The 23,018-nt window shown below is 29.4% G+C and overlaps 2 protein-coding genes and 2 pseudogenes across 3 annotated transcripts; 3 read left to right on the top strand and 1 right to left on the bottom strand.

The window, feature by feature from the left end:
• Positions 1–1,549: 1,549 nt before the first annotated feature.
• LOC111313523 (uncharacterized) lies at positions 1,550–2,964 on the bottom strand. The gene is made up of 2 exons (XM_022914209.2): positions 2,852–2,964; positions 1,550–2,425 (listed from the first exon to the last, which is right to left on the bottom strand). The coding sequence occupies exons 1-2, from the start codon at positions 2,864–2,866 to the stop codon at positions 1,925–1,927; spliced, it is 516 nt and encodes a 171-aa protein (XP_022769944.1). The 5' UTR covers positions 2,867–2,964; the 3' UTR covers positions 1,550–1,924.
• A 7,625-nt stretch (positions 2,965–10,589) lies between these two features.
• LOC111313524 (rho GDP-dissociation inhibitor 1-like) lies at positions 10,590–12,939 on the top strand (annotated as a pseudogene).
• A 4,062-nt stretch (positions 12,940–17,001) lies between these two features.
• On the top strand, positions 17,002–18,891 carry LOC111313525 (fasciclin-like arabinogalactan protein 7 pseudogene; annotated as a pseudogene). Its single transcript, XR_016332703.1, has 2 exons — positions 17,002–17,088; positions 17,853–18,891. The product of XR_016332703.1 is annotated as a fasciclin-like arabinogalactan protein 7 pseudogene (transcript).
• A 1,495-nt stretch (positions 18,892–20,386) lies between these two features.
• On the top strand, positions 20,387–22,468 carry LOC111313526 (polygalacturonase-like). The gene is made up of 4 exons (XM_022914213.2): positions 20,387–20,646; positions 20,737–21,045; positions 21,354–21,869; positions 21,943–22,468. The coding sequence occupies exons 1-4, from the start codon at positions 20,509–20,511 to the stop codon at positions 22,204–22,206; spliced, it is 1,227 nt and encodes a 408-aa protein (XP_022769948.1). The 5' UTR covers positions 20,387–20,508; the 3' UTR covers positions 22,207–22,468.
• Positions 22,469–23,018: the final 550 nt, after the last annotated feature.

The raw sequence follows: 23,018 nt of genomic DNA on the forward strand, positions 1-23,018 counted from the left end.
ATTATAGCATAAAGGAGTCTTGGACCAAGGAGTTAACTATTGATCCTGAATTTTCACTGCTTGATTCTGACCAATGGAAAGACGTTGGCAGAATATGAGAATCGGGCCCTGTTTGCTTATGACAGATATAGTAAGAAGATCAGGAAAACACATGTAGGAAACATCCCCAGATCATACCAAGTAGTTCCTCATATCTAGATATGCTCTATTCTATAACAAGTATTTTATGTTGCAATGATCTATTCATGGTTGATCCATTGAAATTTGAGCATAGAGCAAACCAGTTGCATTGAATATTAGGCATCAGAATACATTTGTTTAATTTGATTTACGATCCATTGCACTGAAGCTTTATTCCCGACATATTTGTTCTTGATAATTTTGAACTTCCAGGGGTACTGAATGTTCCGCAATTTTTTTTCTTTGTGGTACAAAATGTTTCACAATTGTTAAATCGTAAGAATTTTGGTACAAAACAAGCTAGGCCCACTCCTACTGGGCCTCGAAGAGTTGCAAACAAATTACTAATTCTTGTATCAATGCATGGATATATGAACCCGAATCCTACATCTCGAAATGTCGAATTTTGATTCGACAAAAGCAACATCAAACATTTGAATTTCAACTGAATTGAAACAATTCGAATTTTAAAAAAATTCTCAACTCGAAAAATATATTAAAATGATTATATTTTTATAAAATTTTTTTTAAAATGACATAAAAATTTTAAAATAATTTAAATCCTTATTTATCACCTCTGGCGGTGAGATGGGCTGTTTGGACATCTTACTGTATTTGAACTATTGCAATTCTTTAGAAATGGTCTTGAACACAACTTAAAAATGTTAGCCTGATGTCATGTGATGGAGACAGAAAATGGGACTGTCTGTGATTGAAGAAATGGCTGCTTTGATAAAGTTAACACCACCTGTCTCAGTTTGGGTTAAAGTTAATTAAAAAACTGGATATATGATGATCAGCAACTTAATAATTTAATATTGGCTATATAAAAACTACTATTTTTTATCTAAAATCTAAGGTATGTGACCATCAAGAAAAAATTGTTAATCAATTTACGTCTTTCATCTTTTAGAGTTTTTTATTAAAAATTAATCACTTGGTATGTATGTATGTATATATATATATATATATATATATATATATATATATGAATGATGGATCATTTGATGAATGTAAATTTGGTTATTTAGATATATTTGCCTGCAATGTCATGCAAATGTAAAAGTCTCTTTTAACATAGTAGAAGAAAAGGGGGGAAAATGCATTCTAAAATTCTCATGAAGTCTTCGAGTTGGCAGAAATGTGAAGGAGAGTAGGAAGGAGATCAAATCATACCATTGAACCAGCCGGTTTTATTATATATGAAGGATCGAGATTCATCACCAACTGCAAACACACTGTATCATGTGATCAGAGACCACATTTCATACTAAAGTTGAAGTGCTTAAGGCTAGAAACAATGTATCATGTGAAAATATTTTTATATATCAAAATCAGCAATTGGAAGAAATTGGACAGAGGACAAATGTTAAAACAAAAGGACTGTGATTTATTATTACGATAAAGACAACATGCATACTTCTAACAAACACACAAGCAAATTAATAAATTTAAGCAACCTGCTTGAGACCAAGAACTATCCCTTAACAGAGAACAGATGACCATAAAAATCCCCCCAATGCAACTTGAAGCATCTCTAACTCTCCGCCATATATGCCAATGTATGTTAATTAAGCCACTTGGCAAGTTATCATTGGTGGGTCATTTCCATTCCTTGGCCCCAGGCCTCATCCATCTTACGACATCCTTATTGAAATACATAGAAACTAATTGACTTGACATGCAAACTTAGCAAACAATAGCCACTAGACAGACTTCCATTGATCCGCATCTCACAAGCTTATTACTCAGTCTTCTCAGCTGGAGCTTCTGTTTCAACCTTCTCCTCAGCTTCAGCTGGTTTTTCTTCTTCCTTAGTAACTTCCTCTTTGGGTGCTTCAATTGGGGCTTCTGCTTCTGGTTCTGCTTGATCTGCTGCTGCCTCACTAGACTCTGTAGTTTCTTTGGTTTCTTCAACAGTTTCCTCAGTGGTCTCTTTGCTGTCCTCGACCTCTGGCTCTGGTACTGTTTCCTTAGGAGTCACCTCTTCTTTTTTCTCAACTTCTGGCTCCTCGGTGACAACCTTGACCTCTTCGACCGTCTCCTTTGCTTCAACTTCAACTGAGGCTTCGGGTTCTGGAGCCACGGGTTCTTCAGATGCTGCTGCAGGCTCTGCTTCCTTTGGCTCTTCAGCAACTGGTTCTGTTGCAGGAACTACAGCGACTACCTCTTCTTCTTTAGCTTCTTGAACCGTAATTGATTCTTCAGTTTTCTCCTCAGGAAGTGCAGTTTGAACTGATACAACCTACAGAACACATCAAATAAGAAAAAAGATATTGGTTATTAGACGATCAGAAATGTTAATTCGATACAAACTGACATGTAAATTTTGTTTAGCTAAGATTTTTAGTCTATTAATCAACCTAACTACTATATATAACTATGACAAGTGATTGTAACATATATTCAGTTCTTAGATTATATAAAAGTTAAATCAAGTTTCTAAAAGATGAAAATCTAAAAGAAAGCTCAGCATGAAAAGGGATTTCGATAACGAATGTCAAGATCATGATCGTTTGATTTGATCTTCAAATTCAGATTTCTAATTACCTCCATCTATAAAACAAGATCAGGTGACAAATGGTATAAAACTAGGTGCAAAGAACAGATAATGAACACAAAGGAATTGATAAACCAAGCTCAAAAAAAGAACTCAATAAAAATTCAATACCTCTGCAGTAGCCATAAGAATCCCTAGGAAATGTAATTAGAACTAAAAGGAAATTTGGAAGGAACAGGCCAAAAACTAAAGAGGTAAGAAGAGAGAGAGTGCTTTGTGTTTATGCAGAGATGATCAGAAGGGAGTGGCTTATATAGAGGTGTACAGGCCTAAAAGTTAATGAGAGAGGGGGGTGGTGGGTGCAATTGAATAATCGTGGGATTTTACTCCTCATCTCACTGACGACAAGGTAATTAGCATGTTTGGCAATAATGATATTATAAACTTTAAAGTCTGTCTTAGAGATGGGGTTATGCGATATTTAATTCACACTTGTTAACTTTTGACTGAGAGGCCAAATAATGGAAGCCATTTTCAACCAAGCTTTGTGCAGTCGCGCTTGGAGGTGACCTGAATATCATCCTTTAATGCTGACTACATAACACGTGTATTTATTTATATTTATTTTATATTAAATATATATAAAATGCAAAAATTATTACTTTATAATTCATATCAATAAATATGATACATAATTTTTTATTTTTATTAAATTTACATATAATTTTTATCAAAATTTTAAATCATATTATTTTTTATTTTTTTCATATAATTTTTATATCATATCATAATTCGCATCAATAAATACATAACATAATTTTTTATCTTTACCAGATTTACATAAAATATTTATTAAAATTTTAAATTATATTAATTTTATATTTTTTATATTATTTTAATATCATGTCACATAAGTATTTACAAAATGCGAGTCTTTTTTCATGTTCCAATTTCCCCCCACCCCACATTCCAGCGCTTTACTATTCATTTACCTTCTTTTAACTGTGGCATTAGCAATTTCAACTTACTTTTATTACTTTAAATATCTTATAAACTGATTCCTTTAAACTTTTGTCTTTGTTTTTGTGTTTTTGATAGAACAAATTTTCTTAACTATAAAAAGAATATCAATGAATCCAAGATAAACGAGTTTAACAACAAGCTGTTCAATGATATATTAATAACCTTGGAGTAAGCCATCTAAAAATCAGTCACAACAAGGTAAATATCAAGTGCTTTTTTATTTGTGTGTACTGAATTTCTAATTTTATAATCTTTTCATTTTTAGAAAAAAAAAAAGGTCGGTTATTTAATACTAATAGTTTAGTGAAGCAAGTGATCAATAGAGGTAGCTCAGCCGATTTGGAAAGTTTGGCCGACCCTGCTATATAAAACACAAAGATGCAACCAATGGGTATAATTTACGTGAAAGAAACGACTGAAATTCTGATGTGGCAGGTTACATGGACCATGACTTTGTGCCTACTTTTTTGATTAAAAGTGGAAACTTTCCATCTCACAGGAAGGCGATGGGCCCCTGTTGGGACACACCCCGGATGGTGACATTCGTACTACTGTGGAGTCATGTGCGGACTAGGTTTTCGATACCCTTGGCTGAGTTTGAATCTGCTTCCTCATTCCCGACTTCTAATGGAAAGGCTAATTGCATTATTTAATATTCGAATTAAAATTAAATTTTTATTTTGGTTTTTAAATTAAAAAAACCATAATTAAATATTTAGTTTTAAATTTTGTTTATGTTCATCAATTTGCACGCATGACTGGAATTATGATACATGACATTTTAACATGGCATTTTAAGATATTTGACATTTATACCTTTATATTATAAAGTTACTAGCACAAGATAAATTATAATTTTATTCAAATAATGCATATAAGAAATCAATTAATTACATTAGATAAATAAAATCAATGAATGAATCTGGATAAATTTAAATATAAAATTAAATCAAATTTATACATGATAAAATTTAATCATAAAAACCTCAAGCTTCCATTTTTTTTTTTTTTTGCCACTAAATCAAAGATTTTGTGGACATCTATACTGTTATGTTAAAATTTAGTACCTTCTCTTCAATTAAAACTCAAATTAAACCTCAATTAGCTAACAGTTGGCTGCAAGTTTTATTTTAATTCGGAATTAATATAGTTAGTTTATTTAATTACTTTTAAGATGAAATATTTAATAAATTTAAAATTTTAATCTCAATATTTATAAATTTATATTTTCAAATTATGACTTTTTTATAAAATTTTTTTTTTTCTATTGCATCCTAGACAGAAAAAGGGAAAGAGAGAAAAGTTTATATGGTTCAAAGTGTTCATGCCCAATAAAAGGTATATTTTCATTTGAAAGATATAATCGGTCATAATTCGGATGTGTATAATACTAGTTTAATAGGATTAATAATTTTATTATTGATATATATATAATATTCTTTTTATCTCTTTTTTTTATCTATTTTTTTTAAATATTCAAAATTAAATCCTATTTATTTAACATCTAAAACTCTTATTTTTATATTTTAAAATTATTTTTTTATAATTTTTTACTATTTGATATTAAAAATAATAAAAGTTTAATTTTATAAAAAAATTAAAATATAATATTAAATAAATTAAAGTAATTTTTTAAATTTCATGAAAATTAATAACACCTAAACAATTTAGAATGGAGGGAATAATAAATAACAAGGCTTTGAGTCTAACTATTACTATACAAATTATCATAAATAAAAATGATAGTATGAATTTCTTTTTCACTTTATTGGTGCATTGTTTAAGAAATATTTAAGTTTCATTTAAATAATCTTTAAAATACTCAAATAAAATTATTATTTAATTAAATGTTATCTCTTCGTATGAACTTGAAAAATAAATAATTTATAATCTTAATTATTATATTTGTAAATTATAATTTACAATTTAATTATCTCATTGATAATTTATTTAAGTGAAAAATCTTAGTTGATATATTAATGTCAAAGCTTAAAAATGTTAACATTAATTTCATATTAACATTGCTTGAAATATGTTTTTAACATGCAAGTTGAGTCTTGAATTATTGACACTTTCATTATTATATTTATAATAATTTTTTTCTCAAACACACCATTATAAGTAATAAATTTGATTATGTAATTTATATTATATCAATGGATGTTGAAATTTGCAACAAATATAAAATTAAAAATTTGAGTTTTTTACAAATTTCATTTAAAAAAACTAAACTCGCAGACTTGAGCTTGTCTCTATTTTTTATTAATTATGTTTGGGCATGTTTTCCATTTGATTAAAAATGTTAATATCGTATGCAAATTGGTGAATGAAAATAAAATTAAATACTTAATTAAGAATTTTTAAATCTCATAGAATCAAAATTTTAATTGCTATAATTTTTATATTTCGATATCAAATATATAATTACCCCATTGCGACTTGTAGGTGTACGAGACTCAAAAGCTTGGGTGGGCACTTAAGTAGGCATGGCTCCTAGCTTTCATTTACCATGCACATCCCCCTATCACGGATGGCTGGTTACTAGGTTTGAGGTTTTAACCCCCAGCGATTGTTGAAAAGCAAAGTGTTTATGATCAATTTGATTTGATTAATAGATACTCTTTCTGTCTATTTTTTAATTATTTTTTTAGGATATGTCAAAATTATATATTTTTTAAATATTTAAAATTTTTATTTTGTATATTTTAAAATTATATTTTAATTTTTTTATTTTCTGATATTAAAAATTATGTAACTTTAATTTTATAAAAAAATTTAAAATTTAATATTAAAGTTATTAAAATCAATATTTTTTAAAAAAATTTCGTAAAAATCAATATATGACAAATATTTTGAGATGAAGGGAATATTTATAGACACCATTAAAAATTTATTAAAATATTATTTCAAAAAAATATATTTAATTTTTAATGCACCACTTTCTCTAAATTTAATAACAAATTATAAATTAATTATAAAATTTTCCTTAAATATTACTTTAATTAGTGTTTTTAGATACTGATTAACATTTTTTTTTTTTTTATCTATTATGCACTTTAAAATGTTGCCTAGAAAATGAAAGTGCTAATTAGTTGAAGGTACATGTAGCCTTTTTTCTAATGAAATACATTTTGATTCTTCTATAACTAGAGAATGTATGAATATATAAATTCAATATTTTAATAACAGAACATGACTAAATTTCTCAAACCATGTTGCTCTATCCTTTTTATTTTATTTTTAAAATATTCGACATTTGATACTTATATCACGTACTAATAATAAATTTTAAGACAGATATCTAATCTAAAATAAATTGATAATAGATAAAGTAATTTTGTTATATTTATGTATAGAATATATTTCCAATTTAGCATATGTAAGATTATTTTTATGATCACTGCAACACTTCCCTCCGGTGTAGAAACGATGAACCTATTATATGGCACATACCGTATATGTAGGAATAGTGTTATATCACGAGAGGAAATAATGAATGAGACAAAACTATGATCTAATAATCATGTTAAATTTTAAGACTAATCAATTCTATTTAAACATAATAATTTATGTGTTTTAAATATATTTATTTCATATCAAATATATATAAAATAAAAAAAATTTATTATATCATCATTTATATCGATATATCATATATGAAATATATTATTTTTATTTTTATTAAATTTATATACTATTTTTATCAATTTTAAATTATATTAATTTAATTTAAATTTTATATTATTTTCATATCTGTTTTAAAATCACCAAATCTAATCCTAATATCAATATAACAATGGATAGAATAAATTTTATTATATTTAGATGCTCAAAATACTCTTAATTTTTTAATTTAATAAATATAAAATTATTTTTATGGCCTTTCTAATAAGTCATAATTTTGAATCATATACATACATATATCAGACACTTGCCACCGAAACAAAGCAACATAGCTTCAAGTTAGACTGAATCGCTTACCAAGAAATAACATAGTTCTAACAATCTCCCAAACTGTAAATTTTGACCAAAAATAACATCACTTACTGAAGTAAAAGCCAACGCTTCGATCATTTCAGTCTGGATTATTCTTGGCATGTTGTGGATCCCTAAAGCAACAAGATTGCTAACTGAAAACTTTGTACGCTAGCAGGCACCTGATAGTGCCTCGAGATTCGTAAAGTGGTCCCTGCCTCTGCCTCAGCTCTCGTGTATATACCTCCTATAAGCTACGAGGCCTCATTTCTCTTCAGAATCCAAAAACCGAAAACAAATCATCTTTTCGGCGTTTCCTCCTTCGGCTTCTCTGCAAATTTGGCCCATTCCGTATTTTGGCTAATTTCTACGTGGGCGGTGGCGGCCCCCACCAAAATGGAGCCCACGTGGGACAATGCCGGCAACCAGTCATAAAAATCACCGACCACCACGTGGTATGATGTTAATCCGGTACCGTCGATGTCATTATTTTGGATTTAATTGGGTGATTTTTGTGGGGTAGTGGGCCCCGAAGGCATGCAGGCATGATGAATCCGTTGACCGGTTGGATGGGTCGAAAGGGCCTTTAGGTTGGGTGTATGATGAGTGAGCTTCTCTTGGGATTAACCCCTTCTTTGTTCAACGCCATGCATGATTATTTTCAGGGTAATTTCTTCATGGTGTTACCTATTTACCTTAGTAACTTGTTACAATTATTTTATTATCTTTATATATATAAATTTTTATTATTTTATACGTAATTTTTTTAATATTTCAATTAATCAAAATATCTTTTTTACAATAATAACAAATAATTAAATTTTTTATCATACTTTTAAACATACCTTTTTTAACTTAAACTTTTTTTTAATTGCTACAATAATATTAAACTAGGCTTAGGGCCATAACTCCGGTGTGGTGAGATTTAACCTTCAAATGAGAGAAGTCAATTGGACTAATCGTCTGTTTGGATATAAAATTTCGACGCGGTAATAACAACTCTTGTCATCCCAAGCTCCAGTTGTTCATCGAAGGGAGAAGCCTCTAGTGACTAACTAGAGTTGGTTATTTTCCTCTTTTACCCTTAGATCCAAACAACTTACGTCAAAACTTGGAAAAAAAAATCTCAGCTCCTTTTCACTGTCGTGAAAAACTTTTGGATTGAGAATGTCTCCTTTTTCATTTCTTTATTATTTTTTATTATTTAAAAATTTTAAAATAATTTTATTATTATTTTATTTAATATAACTATTATATAATAAATTAATAAATAACAAAATTTATTATTGTATAAAAAACAAATAAATTCCCATTTTATTAAATTTTATAAAAGTTAAATAAGTAATAAATTTTATAAATATTAAATAATTAAAAATTTTTATTAAATTTTCATTTTAATTAAATACTCTTAATGCCTTTTTTTTTTCTTATTACAATTTATTTTATTGTCATATTTGCATTTAAATACATATTCTCATAACTGATATAATTTTAAATATTACGGTAATTAATTTCGCTTTCATTAATATTTTCAATCTTATCGAATTTAATTTCATTGTTCATCTAAATGAACCCTTAATATTTAATTATAAAACAAAATAACTTATATCTTTATAAACAAAGGTAGCGAAGCACTGTAAATTTGACTCTGATCTAAAGTTTGTAGAGCTCCGTACATGTGTAGATCATGAACAAATAAGGTCCTATCTTATTGTTATTGTTGCCACTTTATTCTTTTTTTTTAGTAAGCAAAGGATTATTAATTATTAGTATATATATATGGTAAAGTAAACCTGGCAAATAATGCCCAAAGAAAGAGGTTGTAGAATTCCAATAAGATATATTTAGTTAACTAAGGTGAAAAGAATTTCTGTTTTTGTTTTACTTAAACTTCAATTTGGGGTTAAAAGTTTTAGATTTGTTTATTATTATAGTGTCTAACCAAACCACAATTATTATTAAGTAAAATTAAAGTACAATGAATATGCATATCACAACTCCCAATTACTAGTATATTCGTTCTTTTATGGCTGGCTTGGTTCTTTTACAAATCTTAAGGATTAAGTTGAAACAGCTTGATTAATCATCAGAACCTGAAAGTGGAAATGCAATGCTCGTTATTTGGGCTGTTGGGTTGGGTGGTTTTTGTCTAAATCCAATCCAATCTATAAAGAGCACTAAAAGCCCATATTTCCAAACTCACTCAAGTATGGAGTAAACTTTGCCATTGGCCCCAACCGAAACCAAGAATTCCACTAGCTCCCTCGACTAGTCTAATGCCATATGCATGAGCCAAGAGTCAAAAGCGCAACAGCTAAAGTACTGCAGCAACACCCCCACAATTCAGGCTGTCTTTCTCTGATATTCTCACCTTAAATCACGCTCTTCCCTCAATGGCTAATAACTAATACAAACAAATAAATAATTCTCCATTTTTGTTTTTGTTAGTAGTGTCCTTCACGTTCTTTCTCCCTTTCTCTTAATTTTGTTACTACTAGGAATAGCAGTATATTTCGGATCACCGCATGACCATTTCCGCCCATTCAAGTTTCAACAAGCAAGTAAATTACCAAAGACCAAGACCATATCCAAAAACTACCTTACTCCCTTTTCGGCTTTTCCTCCCTCGTGCATTTGAGTTTTTCAACAAACCAGCTAGCCCACCCAACAAAGCTAGCAGACAAGGACCAATCCTAGTTTCTTTTTTGTCGTTTGTCCTCTTGCTTTCTGACTCTTTCTGTCTTTTGCGTTAGCCTCAGGCAATCCTTACCTTTAAATTCCGTATATTGTTTTCTAGTCGACATTTCTGTTTGTTTGGGGAAGGGTCAAAACTTGATTTTGGTTCTTCTTCTTCTCCATTGTTGGGGAGTTGATGTCATTGGCCGTTGGAGCTCTACCAAGTTTCAGTAATATGGGGTTTGACGACAACAAGGACAAGGAGGACGCTGAAGACAAGATTGCGACTCTTGAAGAAAAGGCAACTCATCCTCAAGAGAGTGATGATGAAGGAGGAGACAGGATAGGCAGCAGACGGATGAGCGAATCCTCTTTGTATGCAACTGATCAGGATGATGATAACGATGACGAACAATGCAACACATTTCAATTGGGTCCGCAGTGCACGCTGAAAGAACAGCTTGAAAAAGACAAGGTTTTTCTTCAACAATATTATTCACGATCTTGTTAATTCAGATGCATAGAATTTCTCTTTTATCATCATATGTTGGTGATCATTGCGTTGAGTGTAGGATGATAAGAGCTTAAGGAAGTGGAAAGAGCAGCTTCTTGGAAGTGTGGATATTAACCACATTGGTGGTACTAATCGTATTCTTTCACCTTTTGTTGTCAAATGTCGTTCCATATAACTCAACGGTATGTCATGTGTAACAGCCACATTCTTTATTAGTCTTCCATCGACTTCAGATATTGATAAAAAAAATATCAGATCACTTTGCAATTGTTCACATCCTATTCTTCTGGCTCTAGATAAATGGCACATCCTTTCCCAACTGCTTCTTAATGGCTGTTCATGTGTGCTGATTTGATATTAAGCAAGATTGAATATGATTCTGCATTTTGTTTCAATTCTAATGTTAATATATATATATATATATATATATATATATATGAGCTAATCTGAAGAATTTGACAATGAATAAAAACCAAATAGAACCAACCTGTTCAAAATTAAAACTCTCCTATGCTGGGAGCATCAAAGTTGTCATGAAGACTTATATATGGATACTGCAAGATCTGGATTTTTGCTCCAATTGTGGAATCGCCTAAGCAAAGACGAACCACCAAAACTCACGTTAATATGGTTACTTCTCTGAGTTGAAAATTACCTCCCAGAGGATTGCTTTTGCAAGAGAAACACTTTGTTATGTAAAATAAATCACGATAGCTTAATTATTAGTCAATTCGGTACAAAACAACATTACTGATTGAATTTCTATGCATTGTTGAGAGTTATATATGTAAACCTATTAGTCCATTTAAGGAGCTATGAAGGCCTTTAATTTCCTAAACAAACCCTGCATTTATTGAATATGGTTTTCTCCCTTTTATTGCAGAAACACTTGATCAAGAAGTAAAGTTCCTTAGTGTGTCAATAGTCTCCCGGACAGGCCCGACATGGTTCTTTCAATTCCTGAAGATGGAAACCCCCAGGGCTTATGGTTTACACTGAAAGAAGGTAGCCACTATCGCTTAAAGTTCTCCTTCCAAGTTGGCAACAACATTGTATCTGGCCTCAGGTACACCAATACTGTTTGGAAAACAGGTGTCAAGGGTAAGCCTCCTATATGTTTTAATTCTTGCAAAAAAAAAAAAAAAAAAACAGATAAAAACAATTGAAAGTCTGCCTAAAATTGAATTTTTTTTCTTTTCAGTTTTCAGCACAAAAGAAATGATTGGAACCTTTAGTCCTCAGCAAGAGCCTTATACACATGAAATGCCAGAAGAGACTGCCCCTTCTGGTTATTTGGCTAGAGGATCATATACCGCAAAATCAAAGGTTTGTTCAACTAAGTTCTATCTCTTACCTGTATGCTCTTACAAATTCTTTTACCGCATTTGGTTATATGATTGACATTCAATTCTTCCCGTGCGTGGTGGCACTAAATTTAGAGATTAATGATGACACATATGTTTAGGTTCAGCAGAAATGCCAGTTTCTTGAGATTCATTTAACTCATCATTGTTTGTTTACCTTCGGCAAGATATATGGCCCATGCTGAACTGTGTATTAATTACTTGATGTAGACATCCATTATAATGGCTTTTGTTAGAAAAAGTTCCGATAGTATTTGTGTTGCATGTATAACCTCTGCATTGTACATTTCGTTGATATGCTTTCTGGTTCAAAGTCAAAATTTTAAGACCAAGTTAACTTACTGTTTCTCTTTGTTTCAGTTTCTTGATGATGATAAGAAGTGCTACTTGGAGATCAACTATACATTTGACATCCGAAAAGAGTGGGCTGCTCCTAATTAGGGAACAACTTTATGAGCTCTAGCACCCTTCATTCACTCCATGTTCTTATGCCACTATATATTTCCACTAAAAGCTTGTTCCCTTCAGACATGTTTAACAGCTAGTTTCCGGTTATCTCAACTATCTCATTTCTATCTAGACTAGCTACTTCCCACGACAAAGTCAAGTGAGAAAGATCTCACTTGGCAAAGCTTTAATATTAAGAGCAGAGTTAACATTTTTGGGGACTTTTTGATAATGATGTCTAGATGTTGTTCTTGTTCAAGACTTTTATGTGCATATATCAACAAGGAGTGAGTTGACAATTTAAAAGATGACACAGCGACACGATATAAAAGTGATACCAAAAAAATCAAGATGGCACAAGTTAAAATTTTAACAAAAACTATATGAGTTCACCAAAAATAAAAAATGTATTTTGTATTTTCTATACCGACATGAATTATAACACACATATTTCATGTAAAATATGACAGAAATATATATATGTGAATGGTTAGTACTGTTTTATGGGGCACAAATACATGAATTACCTAGTCAAAGTATGGATTTCCTTTTATCATCAAACTGCTCTAAAATCACCTAATTGTGATTTGTAAACCATGCAGATGGTAGGATTTAAAATATTAGAAAGCAGTTCAAGTAATGAGCTTGATCCTAACCATGCCTGTTTATCAAAATCTTCTAACTGCTAAAGATATAGCTGAGCATACCTCATCTGATATACAGGCATGAGAACCAAACTGTTCAACTAAGTATCAATGCTGGAATGGAACTCTAACTAACCTGATTATGTATAAGAATTTAGAAAATGGGCATGGCCGAAGTGCTAAGTACCCTTTGTTGCGGAGCTCAGTCAACTGCCATTGAACTGAATTTTAGAGGAAGCTCTTTGGCCATTCACTTGAAACAAAAACAGGAGCCCAAAACAGCTATTACAAATAGAATTGTATATATTAGTACGAAATGAGATTAATTTATTTAAATATAATTTAAATCAATAAAAAAAGTATGCATGTTGTTCTTTTATTGCATCTGAATATATAGATTTTAAAAAATATATATATTTTGTAGTATTAATAGAGAAAAAAAATACAAAAGACCCAGGAAAGAACGACTATAACACATTGTCGTTATGTAAAGATAAAATAATTTTTATTGCAGTTCAGTTAATTTACATTTGTCAACGGTCATAAAATATTGAATCTTTTTATTCTAGTGATTAAAAATAAAATCCTGATAGTTTCAAATAAAAAAAAGTTTATATATATATATATATGTATAAACTTGTAGATGCAAAATTAGTCAAACAACAATTCCATAAAAAGCATCCTACAATAAAGCTGAAACAGTTGTCTTGAGTTAAACTATTCAACAAGAACAAACTTTTACCTATTATATTGTGCTTCAAATGAAAGATCGTTGAGAAGATATTATAGCTCTCGATGACATGCAATTAAGAAGTTTTTGAGTTTTGGCCCAATCAATCGAAAGCACTTTACTTCTCACATTGTTAAAAAGAGGGCGCCAAGTTAAGCAAAGTTTGAGAGGTCAAGACCCGAAATTTCTAAGCAAAGGATCAGCTTGAACGGGCAATGGCATCTACTGCTGCTGCTACCCTCGCTCTAGCCCAATATTGATGTTAACCTCTCAACTTCCCATCCCTTTTTAGCCTGCTGCTGGACTTGGCTTTACAGCAACTAATTATATTTTTACATTGAATGCAGTTTGAATAAAAAAAATAAAATGTCGTTTGTAAATTTAAAAATTTTTACCGATAATATACAAAATAATAATCCTTATAGTGCTATATACTTTTTTTTTGTTCCTTGTACTTCGCATGGGCAAGTGGGCAGAGTGAAGAAGAGCAAAGTTTCCTCTGGATAAATGTGGTGTATGAGGAGGATAGGAAACTAGGAGGTGGGTGCGGAAGACGAAAATTTTTATGAAATTTTTAAAATGAAATTTTTGAAAATTTTTAAAATAAATGATTTAATAAGAATTTTAATAAAAAATTTAAATTGATAAATTAATAGAATTTAATGTGAAAATTAATAATTTATAAAAAAATTATTAAAAATATAATTTATAATTTAAATTTAATTGATATTTATTTAATAATAAAAATTTTATTATATTTTTACTAAAAATGTTTATTTAAAAAAATATATAAAATTTTATTAAAATTGTTTCAAATTTTAAACATTTGAGTTATATAACGAGATTTTTTAAATTATCAATTTTGATTTTTAATTTAAAATTTTAATTAATTATTTTTAGTTAAAATCTTTACAAATTTCTTAAAACATTTTATTTAAAACTTTTTCATGTGCCGAATGCGGATATTTGGCTTTGGATTGGATTGGAGGGTAAGAATAAAATATTATAAAAATGGTGCTATTTGTATCCTACCTTCTCCTCTTTACACCTTATCATTATTAACAATCAATTTTTCACTTAACACTACTCAAACTTATAACACAAATTTATCAAAATCCCAATCACCCCACTCTTTTCTCTTATTAAGCAAAAACTTAAAAGATTTTAAAGCTCAATCAAACTAAACTCAAAAAAATTTCATCAATTTGAAGTTAAAAAAAAGCATAAAATCAAAAACAAATCATTTATTATTTTTATTTTTTATTTAATTTTATATTTAATTTTATAATATTTTATATAAAAATATTTGGATGTAATTTAAAATTTTCAGAAATAAATTTTCAAAAGCTCTTAAAGATTTTCGAAAATGAATGTCCAAAAATTTTTAAAGATTTTCAAAAATTTAAGATTTTTAAAATTAAATATTCGAAAACCTTTAAAATTTTTAAAAATAAAATTTTGATATGAAATATGAAAGATAAAAAAATAATGGATTAATAAATATTAAATAATTTTATTAAAAATTAAAATTTTAAGATGCATTAAAAAAAAGTTTTGAAGCAAAAAGCGGCACACATAATGCAATCGCCTTCTACTCGCGCCAGCAACGACCCCACAGCCAATGCTGGTTGGCTCTAATCTGACCTAGCACCCACTTTCGCCCTTTTATATATATATATAACAAAATCGGTGATTATTCAATTTGTTGGAACGTAAATATAAGTTTGAATAATTTTCTATCAGAATTCTCAATTTTGAATTTTAAAATTTGTTTCTCCAATTTTAAATTTTTTTACTTGATATGTTGATATAAAATTATTAAAAGAAATTGTAATATTCTATAACAATAAAATTTTTAAATTTTACAAAAAAATTTTGTAAAATAATATATATTTTTAAATATAAATAAAAAATAATGAAAAAAATATAAATATTATAATTTTTTAATTCTATTTATAAAATTAAAAAATTTTACGATGAATGTATTAAAAATGAACTTAATGTATTTACCGTTCATTTAATTCATAGGTACATGAATTGAATCAATTTCCATCAAATTAAACTTTTAAAATAATCAATCCCTTACTTAACATAATCAAATTAAGTGGTATCATTAATTTGGTAGAGGTCATGCTTTTAAGTAACATTATAAACTTTTTATTTCTTATTTTCCACTCTTTTGAAATTTTGTTATTCGGCTTTTAATGTGCATTCAAATTAAACCGGCCAATAATGAATACCAAGTATTATGTGTGTTCGGTTGGTGACACAGAAAGGTTTTTCTTTCTTGTTTTTCTCTTTCTCACCCACTTTAGAATAGGTTGGAAAGTGGGGTCCCAATTTCACCACTGTTATTTTTACGAAGTGTTACTCTGTATATTGAAGTAAAAGATTTATTACAATTTTATAGTAACTTACCCACTTTCTTTTTTTTTTTTTTTTTTTTTGTGTATTGCGTGTAGTAGAGCTTTAATGTTTTTCAATTTTTCAAAAAAAAATTCAAATTGGATTTGAATTAGATATACTTATTTATAATTTTAATGTATTATTCATGTATAAATTATATTCATACAATGTTATTTTATTAATGAATAAATAATAATTTTTAAAATAAATATATAAAAAATTAATATATTTTTTAAAAATTTATTTATTAATAAAAAATTATCATCTATTCCATTTTATTAATAAAATAATATTACTTGATTATCTGTCAATATATAAAATTTATACTCTGAATATAGATTAGGAAAGTCATAGCCTTCTTTACATGGTCCTCTTTACTTGAAAGGGTTGCCAATTGCCAAATAAGAATAGAATGCGATGTTTTTTTTCCTCTAATGACCATCCCCATCTGGCCATCTCATTCGTCCACACTGAAGAAAGAACACGTGACATTTTGGTTTGTTTTGTTTTGTTTTTTTTTTTGTTGTTGTTTATATCTTCCAAAAAAAAAAAAAAAATCCCACCTTTATATAGTCTGCTACATTGGTACCCAAAGCACTAAACTTTCTCTCTGAATTCCTCCTAGTCAGGTTAGTGTCCCTCATTTGTCAGCTCTCATTGTAATTTGCTTTCGTCAAAGTTCCATTCTTTGAGACTTCTAAGTTCTAATGACCCATTTTTCTTTCAAGATAAATGAGTTTTGAGTTAAATATAGATCTTTTTTAGCTTTTTGTTGATGTACATTGTGTGGCTGTGGATTTCTTTTTTTTTATTCTTGAAGAAGTTACTTGGCTTTTCTGGGAAACTTCTAGTATGAATTACCCAGCCACAAGTAAAGTTGAGTTCTAGCCATTTGTAAATTCAAGATTAAATGCAAAGAGAAAATTAGATTTTGATCGAGGTTTTTGGTCTGAAATTTGATTACTTGGGGCATTTGCTAAGTTGTACTTTATCTGGGGGAGCTCAAGAACAAGAAAATGGATTATATTTATGATTTCAGTTTGTGGTTCTTAGTCTCCACATTTCGATGTCATCCGTAATTGCATTGTCTTAGATCCTGTTTTAAGCTTTTTTGTTTTATTATAGTTAACAAATGTTCTCATTGTTTGCTATGTTGGATGAGCTAGTCAAGAACTGGGTTTTCGTTTCTTTCCATTCCTGCAGAAAGATGAAGATTTGGTTTTATTTACAATGCATTACTTGCTTTATACAGAAGATGGAACCCCGAGATTCCGTACTAGATTGTGATAGGGCTGATCTTAGGGAATTTTTTTAGTTTTTGTTAATAATATAGATTTATTGGGGTTTTCGCCGTTTGGCTGCAATGTAATTGTGAAGGATTTGGTTCTTGTAGGAATTTGGGGAGTGGTCACTACTGAAGCAAAACCAAATTTCTTGAAAAAAGAAATGGAGTTCTCCAGGAATTTTATGATTAGTTGTTATGTATTGCTCTTGTGCTCCTCCTTGACATATGGTCAAGCTGCTAGTCCTCCGGCTCCTGCTGCAATAAGCCCTACTCCAACACCAGCACCGGCACCTGCACCAGAATATGTAAACCTCGGTTATTTACTCTCGGTGGCTGGTCCATTTCACACTTTCCTTGACTACCTTGAATCCACTAAAGTTCTTGACACCTTCCAAAACCAAGCCAACAACACTGAACAAGGCGTTACAATTTTCGTACCAAAAGACAATGCCTTCAAGGCTCTTAAAAAGCCTTCTTTATCCAATCTCAGCAAAGACCAGGTTAAATCAATCATCCTTTTCCATGCCTTGCCCAAATACTATGCTCTTGCAGACTTCAATGACCTCAGTGCAAAAGGCCCCGTTAGTACACTTGCTGGTAGCCAATACACTTTGAATTTCACAGATGATTCTGGCACCGTGCACCTTGATTCAGGATGGAGCAAAACAAAAGTCACCAGCGCTGTACTCTCAACTGCTCCTGTTGCAATATATCAAGTCGATGAGGTCCTTCTTCCGGAGGCAATCTTTGGCACTGACATACCTCCAACTCCTGCTCCGGCTCCGGCTTCTCATATTATCCCAGCTGCAGATACGCCATCAGCAGAATCCAAAGAAAGTGGTTCTTCACCCAAGTCTTCGCCTTCAAATTCATCATCTCATAGGATTATGAACTTTGGCATTTGGAGTCAAAAGGTTTTGGCAGTCTTAGGTGGGATGGCCCTGTTCTTCTAATATTGGACTTCACTTGGTCTAATTCATGTTCAGGGGAGGGGCATATCTGGGATTCTCAATCTACTTTAATTTTTAAAACTTTTTTTTTTTACATTTATATGTTACTAGGGTTATGTGTTAAAGAGTGTGAGTTCTTTGTGTTACAGTTACTATTTCAATTTGAATGGCCTTGTGCCTGAATCTCTGTTTTTCTCTGGATCATTGTCATTCATGGAACTCCAACAAGATAATCCATTTGTTTCGTGAAAAATGATTTTCGTATTTTCAAAAATTTGTTTGACAGAAAATTAATTGATTAATGAAAAACAAATTAATTATCAATGAAAAATGATATCATTTTTTAAAAAATTATTTTACGAATTAAAAAAAAAAATTTTACGAAAAAGAACTGTATACGAAAATAATTATTTATTAATTCTTTGAGCATAATTCTACTTATAAATAATATTATATTATAATATATTAATAAACAGTATTATTTAATATAATATATTAATAAAAATATTAATAAATAATATATTAATAAATATTATTATAAATAAATATATGCGAATATATTAATATTAATAAATAAATCATAATATATTAATATAATATATCAATAAATAATATTATAATATATTAATAAATAATATATAAAAAAATTATTAATTTAATTAATAAATATTACAATAATATATGAATAAATAAGATATTATTAATAAATAATATACTATTAATATAATATATTAATAAATAACATTAAGAAATAATATTATAAGATATGAATAAATAATATAAAGAATAATAAATAGTTTTATTTTAAGTATTTTTTATATTAATATTATATTTTAATATTAAATATTATTATTAAAATATAAATATTTTTTAATATTAATAATTTTAATAATAAATAATTTTAATATATTTTAATAATAAATAATTTTTAATATTTTAATAGTTATACTAATATTATTTGAAAAAAAAAACATATTTTTCAAAATATAATCAAATGAGGAAAAATATTTTTTATTAATTTATCCAAACAATAAAAATCTTTTTCAATTTAAAAAATATAAATATTTCTTAAAATTAGTTTTCAAAAGTTATTTTCTACTAAATAAACGGAACCTAAGCTCATATTGTCTTACCCTACTCAAAACTCATGCTAATATACTGATGACGACAACCAACCAAAATTATTACGCTGCAACAAATATTTTCACTAGCATGGCCACCAAATTGAGAATTAACAAATGGATCGGAGCTATCAATTTGCTTAATCTTGCACACAAAGGTTATTTATGATAACGACGAATGAAGTGGCGTTTATTTGCACAAATAGTATATCAGTCAATCAGATTGGGACTCTGGAAATAAAATAAAAAAAAGTATAATACTTTTAAAAGTTAAAGCATTAATTCAAACAACATATGATTTGTTAGTTCGGTTAGTTAAAGAATGTTAATAATAAAAAGGTCGCGAAAGTCGTAAATTTTGAACTTGTATGGCTTTATTTAAGGATAATTTGACCATTTAAAAACAAAAAAAATATAATTTAATTAAAATATGTGGTAAACTGCAGATTACACATATCCAATCAGGTAGATATAAAAAGAAAGAGCTAAAAATAGTAAGTAAATTAAGACCATATGTTACTCACGTTGCTAAAATTAGAAAGCATTCGGTTAAAAATTGGTTGGTTGTAGCTTTCCAAGTATTCTATATAAAATGGTTTGAAACAAAACAAAAGCAAAATCATTGTTCCTTCACAACAATTCACCATTTAAAAATTGAAAAGAAGAAATTCAAATACTTGGGAAAGGAAAAATATGGATGTACAATTGAGTATTACAGTCGTATCAGTATTATTGCTTTTGTTCACTTCAACTGCTAAAGCTCAATCAGGTGTTTTTGATGTAGTTGCCAAGTATGGCGCAAAGGCTGATGAGAAGACGGATTTGAGTCAGGTAAGCAAAAATACACTCAATTTTATTTTCCAACTATGAAATATATAAAATTTTATTTTAATGATATCTTTTTTTTTTTTTTTGCCTTAGCCATTGTTAGATGCTTGGAAAGAAGCATGTGCTTCCACTACTCCATCTAAAATTGTGATTCCTAAAGGGACATACTTATTAAGTAAAGCAACCCTAGAAGGTCCCTGCAAGGGTCCTATTGAGCTTCAAGTTCAGGGCACTGTGAAGGCTCCGGCTGATCCTAGCGCTTTCAAGGACCCTAACTGGGTCGTCTTTAACAAACTTGAACAATTTACAATGTCTGGTGGTGGAGTTTTTGACGGCCAAGGAGCCGCTGCTTGGGGCAAGAATGATTGTTCTAAAAACAAATATTGTGCCGCACTTCCCATTGTAAGGTTTCTTTCCTTGTGCAAGAAATCGAATTTCTTTCTAAAACTCTATTTAGATTTCCTCAAATTAAAGAAAAATATTTTTTTCTTTTGTTTTTTATAATATCACATTGAACAACTATCAAATCTAAATGCTTTTATTATAGATGAGGAGTACTCAATGAATAATTAAGTTTTTTTATGTACAACGTTCTGCTTCCTAGTTTTTAAATATAATATGTTTTACCCATTTTATTACACTAGTAGAAAGTAATGTCACTAACAAAAATTATTTCTTGTGTTACTTTATTCCACTCTCAAACTAAACAGAACTTAAGGTTCAATTTTGTGAGCAATGCCATGATACAAGATATAACAACCAAAGACAGCAAACAGTTTAACGTTAATGTTTTGGGATGCAAAAACATCACTTTCCAACATTTCACCGTCTCTGCACCAGAAAACAGTCTGAACACAGATGGAATTCACATTGGTCGATCAGATGGGGTGAATGTTATTGACACAGACATAAAAACTGGTGATGATTGTGTTTCTATCGGTGATGGTAGCAAGAATGTGGTCGTCCAAGGAGTAACCTGTGGGCCAGGTCATGGTATCAGCATCGGCAGTCTTGGAAAGTTCCAAGGTGAGGAACCAGTTTCTGGAATTAAAGTCTCGAAGTGCACCATCAGTAATACAATGAATGGTGTTAGAATCAAAAGTTGGCCAGCCTCCTATCCTGGCTCTGCATCGGACATGCATTTTGAAGATATTACCATGAATAACGTCGGCAATCCTATCCTTATTGATCAAGAATATTGCCCGTGGAATCAATGTGATTTAAAGGTACGTATTTATCAAAATACTGATCAAATGAAAAGCTTTACTCAATATTTAAAGCATTATTTTGTTTATCCAGATTCCATCACGTATTAAACTCAGCAACATCAGTTTCAAGAACATTCGAGGCACATCTTCAACTCAGCAAGCTGTCAAGCTTATTTGCAGCAGCGGTTTGCCATGCGAGGGTGTGGAGCTCGCTGACATTGATCTTACATACAAAGGACCTGAAGGACCCGCAATATCCTACTGTTCGAATGTCAGTCCCAAACTTACGGGCAAACAGAACCCGTCTGCATGCTCCGCCCCTGCCGGAACATCTATCCCGCTGGCTCATAAGTAGGAAACGATAAACCATGTTAATTAAACAATAAGGAAAGCATTTTTTGACTTCCTAATAGAGTAAAGTTCGCTTGAAAATAAAAGGAGAAAACATCTCCTTGGCATGCATATTTTACTCTGTTATGCTTTTAGCCTCATTTTAGAATTATGTTAATGTACAACTTTTTTTTTATATATAATTTATATAATTTCAAAATTTTGATACAAATTGTCTTTATTGACTTTTTCTTTCTTCTTTTTTTGGCTTATAGTCCTATCGTGATTAATTCTTTTGCAAAATCTTGAAATATATTACTATATATATAATTAGTCATACAAGTTAAAAAACCATTGATCAATGCACGTTGCTCAAAAATTATATATATCAATATGCAAAGAGAGTTTCCATTCTAAGAATTGATTTGGAAAGAACAAAAAAAAATTAGGCTTGAATATAAAAAATATTTCTAAACTAAAAATAAAAAAAATTCAAACTCTTATCTTTTCGTTATAATTAATCAAGTCATCAAATATTTATTTTCATCCAACTAAGTCCTTAACATTTATTTTTAGTTAACTGAACTCTCGATTAAATGAAAATTGATGATGGCAATTAACCTTTTTCTCTCCAATAAAAGCTCAATTGGATGAAAATAAATATTTGAAAAATCAACTGATGGTAATAAAAAGATATGAATTTGAATATTTATATAATTGTAATTTAGAGGCTTTTTATATACATCAACAAAAAAAATTCATATCAATATCAATTCTATATTCACTTAATTGATGACTTAATTATTCAAAACTTAATTATTACTTATGATGATTAAA

Source organism: Durio zibethinus, chromosome 23 (assembly GCF_047325235.1).
Source record: "Durio zibethinus cultivar Kanyao isolate XHJ-2024 chromosome 23, ASM4732523v1, whole genome shotgun sequence".
Classification (NCBI taxonomy): domain Eukaryota; kingdom Viridiplantae; phylum Streptophyta; class Magnoliopsida; order Malvales; family Malvaceae; genus Durio; species Durio zibethinus.